We start from the raw sequence: 12,264 nt of genomic DNA on the forward strand, positions 1-12,264 counted from the left end.
GACTTCCAGGTGCGTGTGTGTGTGTGTGTGTGTGTGTGTGTGTGTGTGTGTGTGTGTGTGTGTGTGTGTAGGTCTGTGGACAATCTTGAGTGCTGGTCCTCAAGTGACTTCCCCTTTTGGATTGAGACAGTGTCCCTCATTGGCCCAGAGTGTCTCCAAGCCAGCCAGGCTAGCAGGCCAGTGAGCTCCAGAAGATCCTCCGTCTTCCCCTCCTGTGTCTCCATCAGTGAGATTACAGGTGCACATCACACCTGGTTTTTGGCATGGGATCTGGGTGTTGAGCTAAGGTCCTCAGGATCGAAGCAATCACTTACAGACCGAACCATCCCAGTCCTTAACATTTTGATTCTCAGAGACATCTTTGCCTTGGAATCAGTAGGCAGACCTGAGCCGAGGACAGAGGCTTTTCTGTCAAGCAGGCAGCCTTTCCATCTCACCTTTCCAGCTGGTCACTCCACATCAACGCTGAGGAGCCTGGGCAGGGAAGGGATGTGGAGCTGGAAGCGTAGTTGGGGTGGTGCCTGATCTGTGAACAGACAGAGGTGTCAGAGGACAGAGCTACGGACTTTGGTTCTTTTCATCAGATGCTGTCACCACACACCACAGCCCACACATTGCCTCATGCTGGTCATGGTAAAAGAAAGAAATGCGCTTTAGATAATCTTCCCAAGACCATCACATCACACTCCTAACACCATGCTAAAACCTCTAGAACCACTCTGCTTCCTCCACGTCCACATTTGAAAGGACTTCTGTTTCTAGAGCAGTTACCTCAGCACTCTTTCAATCCTGAATTAAAATGCAATACAGTGTTCTAAGGCCTGCTCTTTCTGCTGTATAAGTTTCACTAATTCTCATCACTTTTAGGAAAAGGCCAGAATTTTTATCCAGACATTAAAAACCCGGCTTGGTTTGGCCTCTAAGCTGGAAGACTATCCTCGTTTTAAACTTTCTCCTGTTCCTGCGTCCTCCACCCCCACTGTCCATCCTTGAGTGGCACAAACGGGGTGATTCTCTCTCCTCCCGCAGGGTCCTTGCACTTGGTTCGTCCATGCTCTCATTAACTGGTCAACTTCTACGCATCCTACAGATCTCAACTTGAAGACTGGCTTTCTCGTGGCACCCTGTAGGACTTTCCCCATTATTTAATGCATGCTATTTGTCCTTTTAGGAATTTGTTGCCAGACACCAATGGGCTTTATGAGTATGTGTTTGGTATTGTCTAAGGGGGAGGTTCACACAGGAGGAACCTGTCTGCTTTTATTTACTCCTGTGTCTCTGACCTGCAGGTCATGACAGTAAGGGATTGTGGCTCAAATGATGCTGCCAAATTGGCCCCAAGTGCCTTCCCTCAATAACACTGCCCGAGTGCAGCCTGATTTGTTGGTTGCTGCTGAATAATTATGAAAAGACTTCTCACTCTGAAAACATATTTCTCTTTAATATATTTAGCAGTAATTTTCTTGTAAGAAAAAACAAAATGAAATGAAATTGTTGCCCAAGAAAGAATCCCGAAATAAATGAAGTTGTTTTGCTGCCCTGAGTGTTGATTTAGTCTCAATAAAGTCATCAAGACCAGCTGGAGCCCTATACCTGTGCAAAACATGTGACATGGATTAGCTTGTCAGGTGAACACTGTTAGGGAAATGGGTGAGTTCATCAGTAAAGTGAGTCTGGATACCTACAGCGTGACATCTTTCTTATAAGTCCAGAGAAAATCAGTGACACAGAAGATTAGTGACTCTTTCCACTCAAACACAGCTCTGGGTCAGGGGTCAGACTAGGGAACAAGCAGCATGTTTTTCCCATTTCTTCTGCAAGGCCCTCACATACCCCTTTTATTCTTGCAGCCAAAAGAAATCCCTTCTGGCTGGGGTGGGCTCTGGCCTTAGCCAGTCTTGATGATCACCCTGTTGCCAGTGGAATAATGAGTCCTTGATTAGAGCCCCGCCCCAGGATGTAAACATTTGACCCTGTCACATTTGTTGACTATCTCCTAGCAGTGGGCAAAGTTTCAGATTCTGGTATCAAACAGCAGAATGGGAACACTGCTGGGTGGGGCTGTGATGGTGTCCCAGCCATGAATGGATAGTCCCTGTCCATTCATCCAGGCCCCACAGTTCATGCACCAAACATGAACCTAACATAAGCTGTAGACTTGGAACAGTGAGGTATCAGTGTGAACACTTGGATTATGTAACATGTGCACTTCCATGGTTGGGACAGCAATCATGGATGCTATCATGAGTGAGGGAAGGTGTATTAAAACTCCCACCTCTTCTCAATTCTGATGCAAACTCCGGTAGGAAGTAAGTCTGGTTTTGAAATGGTTTTATATTTGAATGATAGATGGTTTAACTTAATAAATGTTTTTTCTGGTAATGGTTTATCCTCCACATTTTTCTTCGCTCAAACACACCCTCTATACCATTTCTAAGACCAATACCAGTAAGTCCTAAAGTTCTATCAATTTTGGTTGTAACCAGATAGAGCTCTGAGGTGCCACCAAGTGGTTCTGGCCATCTCTTCTCTACTCCCCCAACCTGCTGTAGAATGTGTGCATGAGCTGAAGATGAAGTGTGTATCTTGGGAGAAACCAGGAAGGGGGCAGCATGACAAAGACACTAACAGGGTTTGAAGACTGGCTGAGTCTCACCTCTGCCTGACCTTTAGGACAGCTTGGACTGCAAATGGTCCTCTAAGCTCATCCCACATGGAGACAAAGGGGCTGGACCTTTCTATTCCCGCAGCCACCAGTATTTATGATCCCTCTGGGCTGTGCCTGGCAGTAAGCCTCTGAAAGTCACACTGTGAGGCCTGAGCAGTGACACACAGTGAGGCTCTGTACAGCAACAGGAAGGTCTCCAAAATAGAAGCAAGCCATCAGCCCCCACCAGATATACTCTGTGGCAAGTTATGCTTAGTGGTGAGTGGGAAGGCTGCCTGCTTTATGGATGGAGCACTGTGGGAAGGGTGTCTCGTGACAAACAGCCTTCTCTGACCACTGTGATCCATTCCCCTTAGCTAGAGGCTAAGTGTTTAGACCATGTTGGGAAACAGTATTTAAAAGTTCATGAGCCTTTTTTGCAGTTGCAGGTTGTAGTCCAAAGCCGCTAATTAGAGAAAAAGCATTCGTTCCTTGCTATTGTGACAATTTATCTGGATTCTTTATGACTCTGTTTCTTATCATTTACTTAAGAAATGGTATGTGACCTTCAGAGGTAAAGCCTGAAAGATTTTGTAGGTATATAAGGTGTAAGAATGAAGGAACAGTGGCAGAAACGTGGGGAACATTGTGAGAGAAACACCATGAGAGAAGGGTAACATCGTGTATGAGAGAATTCATCATGTAGAAGGGAAACAGCAAGAGCTAGAATGAGAGAGAGAACAGAGAAAGCAGAGAATATAACAAAGGAACATCATGAGAGTGACACTAAGCGAATAAAGAAGAAAACCATTTAAAAAATAAAAAGCTCATTAGCACTTGGGAGGCAGAGGCTGGAGACTGGAAGTGTAAGGCCAGCCTGGGATTTATTTCGGGTAGGAGAGAATAATAGGTGGAAACATTTGGTTGAAGCCTACTCTACCTCAGTGGTACCAGACTCTTGCTTTTAATATCATTTCATGTTTAACTCCTCAAATGCTCTACCTCCCTACAGCACCTCCAAAATGGTAAGGCCAACTGCAAATAGACCTTGTAGTCACCTCAGCTTTCCACCACGGAGCTCAGCCTTTGTGCTGCCAGAGGACCTCCTAGAACTAAGCCCCTCACTGTGGCTTCTGGTAAACTCATAGGATGGTGAAGTGTTTCCCACAACATTAAATGTAATCTACCCATTTCTCTCTGAGTGTGAGAACCCAAAGGTTTCAGTAAAGTGTACCTCACAAAAATATATCAAGATCTTTTTTTTAATTTTTCAAGACAGGGTTTCTCTGTAGGTTTGGAGACTGTACCAAAACTCTCTTTGAAGACCAGGCTGGCCTTGAACTCACAGAGATCCACCTGCCTCTGCCTCTCGAATTCTGGGATTAAAGGCATTCGCCACCAATGCCCAGCTTATCAAGGACATTTTTAAGAATCCAGGTGAGACACCAAATACTATTCACCCACGTGCATGCAAGCGAGAGGGAGGTCTGCTTCTGGTGGCAGCTGGGGCAGATCCTTGACACAATCAGTGCTGGATCTCCTCTGTGGGTAGCCTGTGGAGCCTGTGGCTGCTGGAGGTTTGACTGAGGGTGATTGGCACCTCTATTTACACTGCCTCTGTGGGATGAACCCTGTGCTAGTCTGTCTGTGAAGTGCTGTAGTTAGAGGGCTCTGTCTGCAGACTCATCAACTAACTGACTTATTCCATCCACTTGCCTGGTCCTGGCAGCACAGGGCAGACACAATCTACATGGAGGCCTCAGGACTCAGTCAGTAAAACCATTACTTTAGCTTCATGTTTCAAAGATCATTGAGAAGAAATACATAGAATTCTCTCCCATCATGTCTAGTCACCTGTGTTATTATTACAACTGTACCTCTCCCATAGCAGCCCATTCGGAATACGAATCATGCTCTTTGATCCCTTCCCTATGCTCTGGCAAGCATTGTTCTACACAGTTTACCAATCTTAATTCATTTAATTATCAACATCTTCCTGTGAGATCGGAGGAAGAAACTGTAACACAGATAGGTAGCCCAGGGTCACTTACAGGATGTGACAGAGTTCCATTCAAACCACACACATATAATTGATACATTGCCAATGCATAGCTAATATATCACAGATACATTGCTTCCTCTAACACCTGTTGCTGAATTCCACTCAATGTTAATAAAAATTGATATTAGTAACTTTCAGTATTTTGTTTATTGCCATTTCTGGTACTGCGGGTTGTCAAGATAAGTATACCTGCTTTGTGGATTAAGCTCTAACGTTCACCAACTTGGCCCTTCCTTTCTGTATTTAAACAACAAAACTTTATTATCCAGAATGAACACATTGTTCTGATGAGGGAATAGAGTAAATTTTATTTACATGACACTGAAAAGAGAGATTAGACACTTGGGCAATTAATAATTAATAACTAAACAGATGGAATTAAAGGGAAATGTAGATATTTTAGGATGTTGAAATGGGAATCCAAACCCCTCATGGCCAGTGGCTTTTCGTAATCCAGGCAATAATATACAGACTATACTTCCTGATTTCTGCCTTGAAGGATGTGTAACATGGTAGAGACTTGATTGGGATAACATGAAACAGTAGAAAGGATGTCTAATTGCATAAGACAGCACAATGGCCTCTGTCTTCATCCAGTGTTAAGACTCACAGCTCATTCCCAGGGTGGGTCCACTCTTAGGCAATGGGCCAACTACTTGCTACAGGGCAGTGATGGTGTGAGTAAACAAAACTGCACTTTTTAAAGCTAGAAGGAGCCTTGGAGATCATGGAATCCAATTCATTTACACATGGGGATGTGAAGCCAAGTTGTTTTATGCTAACAGAGCTGGATTTTGGTAAAGAGTTGTCTGGAGGCCAGTTTCCTCATTTTTGTCCCACATGAAGCCCAAGAATAGATCAGCAGATTTCATCTACTTATAAACAGCCCAGAGCATAAATTGTCCGAGAGAGAGAGAGAGAGAGAGAGAGAGAGAGAGAGAGAGAGAGAGAGCACAAGGAGAGGGAGGGAAGGGGATAGGGGGGAAGGAAAGGGAGAGAGAATGTGAATTAATGACCAGAATGAAAGCTGACAGGGGACCTGGCCAACGTGGCTTGCTCACCAGTTTTTGGTTTGTTGACGCCGTCTGAATGTCTAGCCTCTGACACAGTGCAGCCTAGTTACTCCAGAGCATTTGAATGAGTGGTCTGTGCTTTACTTAGTATCTGTAAGTAGAGATGAGCTCCACTCACAGGCAAATGTTGATCATGATGCTTCAATGAAGTAAGAGATTTGCTCAAATCTAGATCAGGAACCACAACCTGAAACCAGGTCTTTGGGTCCTCATGTGCTATGCTGATCTCTGAAGAGTTTAAGATGATGGATTATTATATACTGAGAATAAGGACAGTAAGTCACCCCAGCAGAGGAACAGGCTCTTGGTAATTTTGTCGACTCAGTTCTGGTCTTTCTGGATTGAAGTATCATTCTGGCCCACCCCTCATTGAGACCACGCCCGCCCCTCAGATCTTCCCTGCTCCTTCCTGCTCGTCTCAGAACCCAAGTCACCCTGAGAGGGAGGAAGAGGGCCTCCCGTGCAAGGACCCTGGCCCTGGCTCTGAAGCATGAGTCCAGACAGAGCAACATTTCTCTCCATCATGTAGTGTCTGGGCGCTCACAGCCTCTCCCCACCATCCAGAATGCTTCCCTTGTTTTCAGATTCTGTGACTCTGGTAATTCTGCTCGAATCTGCATATACTCAGTGCTTTTACCAAAACACTAATGTGTATTATAAACAGAATAAATCGTCATGGCACTGCTCTTCTTGCATTAACATGGGTTCATGAAGCCTTGAGAACTTAGAGAGGGGGCATACAAATTACGTAAAAGTGATTTAGGAGATTTGGGATTTCCTGGGATATGGAAAGAAGCATTGGGAAGGAGGGATTGCAGAAGAAGGGTTAAGTTCTTAGACGCACAGTAACATGCCTGAGCCAACACTGCCTGGCACAGAGGGCATTTCTCAGTGTGATAAGATTGAGTAAGGTGGACGGTGTCTTGTGAAGCACAACACCTCCTCTCCATGTGTGCCCAAGACTTTCACACACCTTTTGAGGGTCTCATGTTTTAATTAGCTGTCAAAAGCCTGAGAAGGAGGGACATCCAAGGTGAAACCAATTCCCTTGTAGGAGGAGCTCCCCTGGGAGACCAGGAAAAGGCTGAGAAAGAGACCTCGCCTGTCAACCTCTGTGACCACACCAGGGCCATTTGCTCTCACACCAGGCTCCATAGACCCTGAGTGCCGAGCGAGCGTGGCCGTCATCCCAGAGTGGTCTTCGTTTCACATTACAGAGCAAGAGACTTGGTGTTTCCCTTTAAAACCACAACCCCATCACAGGAAGCAAAGGAAACTGCTTGTCAGTGACCTAAGGTGTGAGCAGCTCATGCGAGACTGCCCAAAGACAGGGGTTTCTCTGCGAAGGAGTTAACAGTTCTGCCCACAGGGCTTGATAAAAATCTTTAGACACCATACTTCCACATTGCCAGTCATCTCTGTACTGTGATGAGTTTTCACTTCCTCTTTAAGTGGTTATCTTCCAGGAGGGCATGCACACTTCATTTGAACATTAAGTCATTTAAAAACCATATTCCAAAATAGTGTAAGAAAAAAAAGTAAGAGCAATAAAAATCCCTATTCCAAGTGGCTAGCCCTGGAATTTTATACATACAACAGGCTAAGAAGGATGTATTTATATATTCAGGTGTATATATCTACAAACATATATTTAATGATAACAATTACAGAAAAAGAAGTCATGATTTCAAGAGATAGCAAGGAGGGGGATATAGGATGGAAAAGTTATACTTTAATTTCAAAAATGAGTAACAAAAATTTAAGACAGTATCTAAAGCAAACTTGCTATAATGTAATCATCTAAATTGAACAAAAAATTGAAGGAATCAATGTTCAAACATTACCTCAGTTTTTAAAATGTCAACTGGCAAAATATAAAACAGAAAAAAAAAATAAATCCACATTCCAACTGACAAGTTGAAATGATTCTTATGTTTAAAATATTCATTTGTGTTTGTGTAAGGGGGAGTTGTGTGTGTGTGTGGGTGTGTGGGTGTGTGTGTGTGTGGGTGGGTGTGTGTGTGTGTGTGAGAGAGAGAGAGAGAGAGAGAGAGAGAGAGAGAGAGAGAGAATATGTATGTGCATCATATATGTGTATATGTGCCTGATCCCATGGAGGCCAGAAGAAGGTTCAGGCGCCCTGGGACTGGAGTTACAGTTGTGAGCCTCCATATGGGTCCTGAGAACAGAACCTGGGTCCTCTGCAAGAACAGCCCGTGCTCTTAGCTGCTGAACTATCTCTCCAGCATTAGTGCTTTAAAAAAATCCTGCTGGGGAATCTCTTTCTCTATAAACCATGGCATGTTTTCAGTTCCTCCTTTCTCATGCCTGAACCATCATGTGGACACAGATTCCTTCAGAAAGTGGCTTGCTTGCCTCTTGCCTTTGTTATAACTGCCCACATCTGGCCCCTGTATAAGAAAGCCAGAGAGTTGTGTTTCCTACATGGATCACTCCTCTCAGTGCTGGACTGCAACCTGGAAGTGTGAGCCAGATAAACCTTCTCCTCCCCAAATTGCTGTTTGCAGGAGTGTTTTCTCACAATAGCAGAGGAGAAACTGGACCACTCTGTGTGTTTGAAAGGGTTAAATGTGTCCGAATTTCTTGGAACAAAACTGACAGCACGCCCAGTGTAAGTGCTCAGGACTGTTAACAGCTCCCTTTCAGCTGTGTTGGATATGGTATTTATTATTACTCTGTTCACAAATCTAGGGTCCTGTAAGGGAAAGTCCATAGCTATCGCCTCAGCTGAAGAGATAACCATGGGTCTCTCTACATACATTTTGTATGAGGATTCTGTCCATTGCAGTCCAATCTGACTATACAGGTGTGAACATCCAAGTCATAGGTTAGCCAGTGACCTATGACCTTGCCAATCAATTTGATGGTTCACATTGATTGTCGACTTGAACAAAGAAATAAAGCTCTGGCGGGTCTATGGGGGAGTTTCTAGATCAGGTAAATTAAGGTGGGGATACCCATTGTGGCACCGTCCGAGGGCTGGGATACAGGAATGAATAACAAGAACAAAGCAGCTGACTGTGATGCCATGTGACCTCACACTCCTGCCACTGTGACTTCTCTGCCACAGTGGGTTACACCGCTGAACTGAGAGCCAAAATAACACTGCTTATCTCAGGCACTTCATCCAGTCAGGAGGCAAGGAGCTACCGAAAAAGCTGACAAGACCACAATTTCCTCTCTTGAGAATCTGAACCTGGAAGTCAGGTTAGGGTCATCGTTTGGATGTGAAATGTCTGCCTGGGGCTCAGGTCTTAGAATCTTTGGTCCCAGCTTTGGTTTTAGGAGCCTGATGAAGCTTCAGGAGGGAGGGCAAGGCTGGTACCCATAGGTCATGAAGATGTCTTAAGGTTTCAAGTCCTCTCAAACCGTGAACCTGAACTAATCCCTCTTCCTCCCATGAGCTGCTTTCTATTGGGTTTTGGTCACAGGAACAAGAGAAGTAATTAATGACAGTACCTGGGAATTCACAGCCTAGCTATCAATTTTATTAGTTACTTTCCTTGGCAAACCAGGAAGTAGAGGGCTCAGGCCAGAACTGGGACCATACCCCATTAGCTCAATGGCCCCAATCTGCAACTAGGCCCCATGCCCAAAAGGTAATACAATCTTCCATTGACAGTACCACCAATCAGGGACCACTTCTTCAAATATCTGAGCTTTTAGGGCTACTTCACATTCAATAACATCCACTTAAATGGAAAAACAAATACCTTTAAAAGGAAGTATTTTTTTTGTAAAGATAGTTTAAAAGGAACTTGTATAGATGACAAAAATTGGAAAGGTTTCCCTGACAATGAAAATACACTTATGTCTTTAAATAAATCTACAAATGCATGAAATATATTAGAAAAAATGTTTTCTGGGATTGGTTAAAAAAAAATACTGTTCCCTAACACCAAATCTATTTTTTTTCTGCTAAAGGAACATAGAATAAGATGACTCCTGAGGACATTCTGCTGTACTCACAGATCAGCGTCTTACTTAGACATCATCAGAGAAGCTTTCTCCTGTAGTAGATGGGACTTAATACAGAGAGAGATCGGCTGGAAAGTGTGCAGAAGTGAGTGAGAGACCTGGCCCTAAATGGGATGGATGTCTTCAGCAGGGATCTATACAGAAGAGATGGGAGAAAGACTGTAAGAGCCAGAGACGATGGGTGACACCAAGGATGCCTTCCCGACACAACAGGACTGAGACACACTGAACTAACAGAGAGTCTGTGGCACCACACACTGGGTGCCAGCACAGAGACACAGAGAGGAGGAAGTGGACATGGTCTTTCATGTCTAACCAAGAGCCTATCTGCAGCTGACATCCGCTTGCAAAGGAGTCTCACTGGGTCTATAAACCATGCTCAAGAGTAGGCCTCATGCCAGCAGTAGATGCACAAAAGAAAACAAACTCAGTGTTTTGGGGTTTTTTTCTTTTGTACTTTCTGTCTTACAGTGCTTTGTTTGGATTTTTTTTTTTTTGTCTCACTAGTCTTTTGCTTTTAAGCTTTCCAATTTTGTGTTCCTATGGGTTTTCTTTGTGTGTGTGTGTTTCTTCTTTTTTCTTTTCAAATTGTGTTTCTCTTGTCTGCCTATTTGCTTTCTAAAGAGAGAGCAGAAGAAAAGGCATGGGGTTGGGTGGGTGGGTGGGTAGGATCTGGAAGGTGTTGGTTGACGAGAAATCATGATTAGAATATACTGTATGGGAAAAAATCAATTAAGAAAAGGAAGAAAAAAATTACTGTTCCCTGCTTTCCCACAGGTGAACACTTTTGGACTGTAACCAGAGTGAAATGAGAAAGTGAGCACAGCTGGTGTGGGGAGGGGCAGAGTTCAGTCTTCTGAAGACCTGCTCATGCTTGGAGGAGAGCACAGTGCTGACTGAGAAGCAGGGAAATGGTGTCCTCCATCCAGTATGGGTGCTGCAATATCAAACTACATGAGTGTGTGTGCGAGGCAAGAACAGGAACCCCAAGGAGGAGGAAGGAAGGGTGTAAGCCGTTGAGGACATGCAGCAGGTCCTGGTGCCTGTGTGAGGTAAAGGAACTGCTGAGGACACTCTCATCTCTTCTGGCTTCCGTGGCCTCCTCTGGGATTACTGGAAGGGACAGAAAGCTGGTTGATAAAAGTCCAGCATGGGGATGTTGTGGTCAGGGTCAAGGAGTTGTCCTAGCAGAGTTGTCCTAGAGAGTTGTTCCTACAGGTAAAGAACCCAAAGCAGTATCTAGATTCTAGAAGGAAATGTCAGTGCCTGCAGTGTCTTCTATGCCAGAAGGAGGATGGTAGTTGGGGGCTGAGACCACAGGACTAGGGACTACTAATGTGTGAGGAAGTGCCCTGGGTTTACCAGAAACTTCCTTGTTTTCACAAACAGGAATCATCTGTGGGTAGGTTGTGCTGGTCTGTTGGCTGGATTAGGTCTACATGTGGGCAGCTTTCTCTCCTTTACCAGGTATCTAATAGCCTGCTACTTCACACTGGTAAGGGAAGGCAGGGTGGGGGGAACAAGGAAAAGAGAGAGATAGCACCTTAACCCACTGTGCTGGTCTCCTGCCTCCCAAGCCCTACCACATCAGCACAGAACAAGGATCAGTGGTGATGCTGAGTTCCACACAACAGTTAAAACAGACATTTTAAAATTCCTAAAATGGCTCTAATTTTACAATTAGTATTGTTACAGTTATAGCAAACCCTAAGTTGTGGTGGATGCAAGCAACACCCCTCACACCAGTTAACAAAGAGGGAGAAACAGATGCCAGTGACTGAATAAATACTGCAACTGTCCTTATAAATATGTGAACATTGACCTTCCCCCGCCAACCTAATACATTACAAAAATGATTAGAAAGAAATCCAAAATAAAATGAAAATTTTCTGCCCAAAATGAAAGATAGAAAAGGTCACTCTAATTCCAAACAAGCTAGGAAAGTAGATATAAAGACAAATTAAGTCTGACAGAAGGTATACATTCTGCCTTTTTGAATAAATTGCCATCCAAGATCTTGTTGCAATTTCCTATGGCAATCAGATCACAGGAAATTCAGCTCAGACAAAAAAAGAAAACAGCCCAAGGCTCTTATCACCAAGTCAGTAGCTAAGGGCCTCAAGGAAGATTAAAGGCTTCAGTGAACGTGGTAATATGTGCGAGCCATGGATTTCAGGATAAATCAGTCCCTGTCTTTAGATCGGAGCAGGTTTGATTAATACCTCTGCACTTCTGCATGCTGGAGGGTTTCTTAGTCTCTGTCTGATGCAGGCACTGCTGCCTGCAAAACATTTACACCCGAGAAGTGACTCCCTGTGGCTCCCACTATGCATCATAATCACCCACAGCCATTCAACAACCAGATTAAGTTGACCCACTGGGGACAATGTGTGGGTTCTAGCAGATGTTCTCCTTTGTGTACAAGACAAATACTTCAGCCTCATGATGAAGGTCAACTCAATCAGCTCTTGCTGATAACGTGT

At 44.3% G+C, this 12,264-nt stretch overlaps 1 protein-coding gene across 1 annotated transcript in view; it reads right to left on the reverse strand.

The window, feature by feature from the left end:
* Positions 1 to 433: 433 nt before the first annotated feature.
* Positions 434 to 12,264, reverse strand: part of Ptger3 (prostaglandin E receptor 3) — a 61,426-nt gene continuing 49,595 nt past the window's right edge. The window contains exon 3 of the mRNA XM_035451928.1: positions 434 to 526. Within this exon, the coding sequence (XP_035307819.1) occupies positions 434 to 526 (93 nt within the window). The remainder of the gene's footprint in view (positions 527 to 12,264) is intronic.

The sequence above is a fragment of the Cricetulus griseus genome, assembly GCF_003668045.3.
Source record: "Cricetulus griseus strain 17A/GY chromosome 1 unlocalized genomic scaffold, alternate assembly CriGri-PICRH-1.0 chr1_0, whole genome shotgun sequence".
NCBI classification, from domain to species: Eukaryota; Metazoa; Chordata; class Mammalia; order Rodentia; family Cricetidae; genus Cricetulus; species Cricetulus griseus.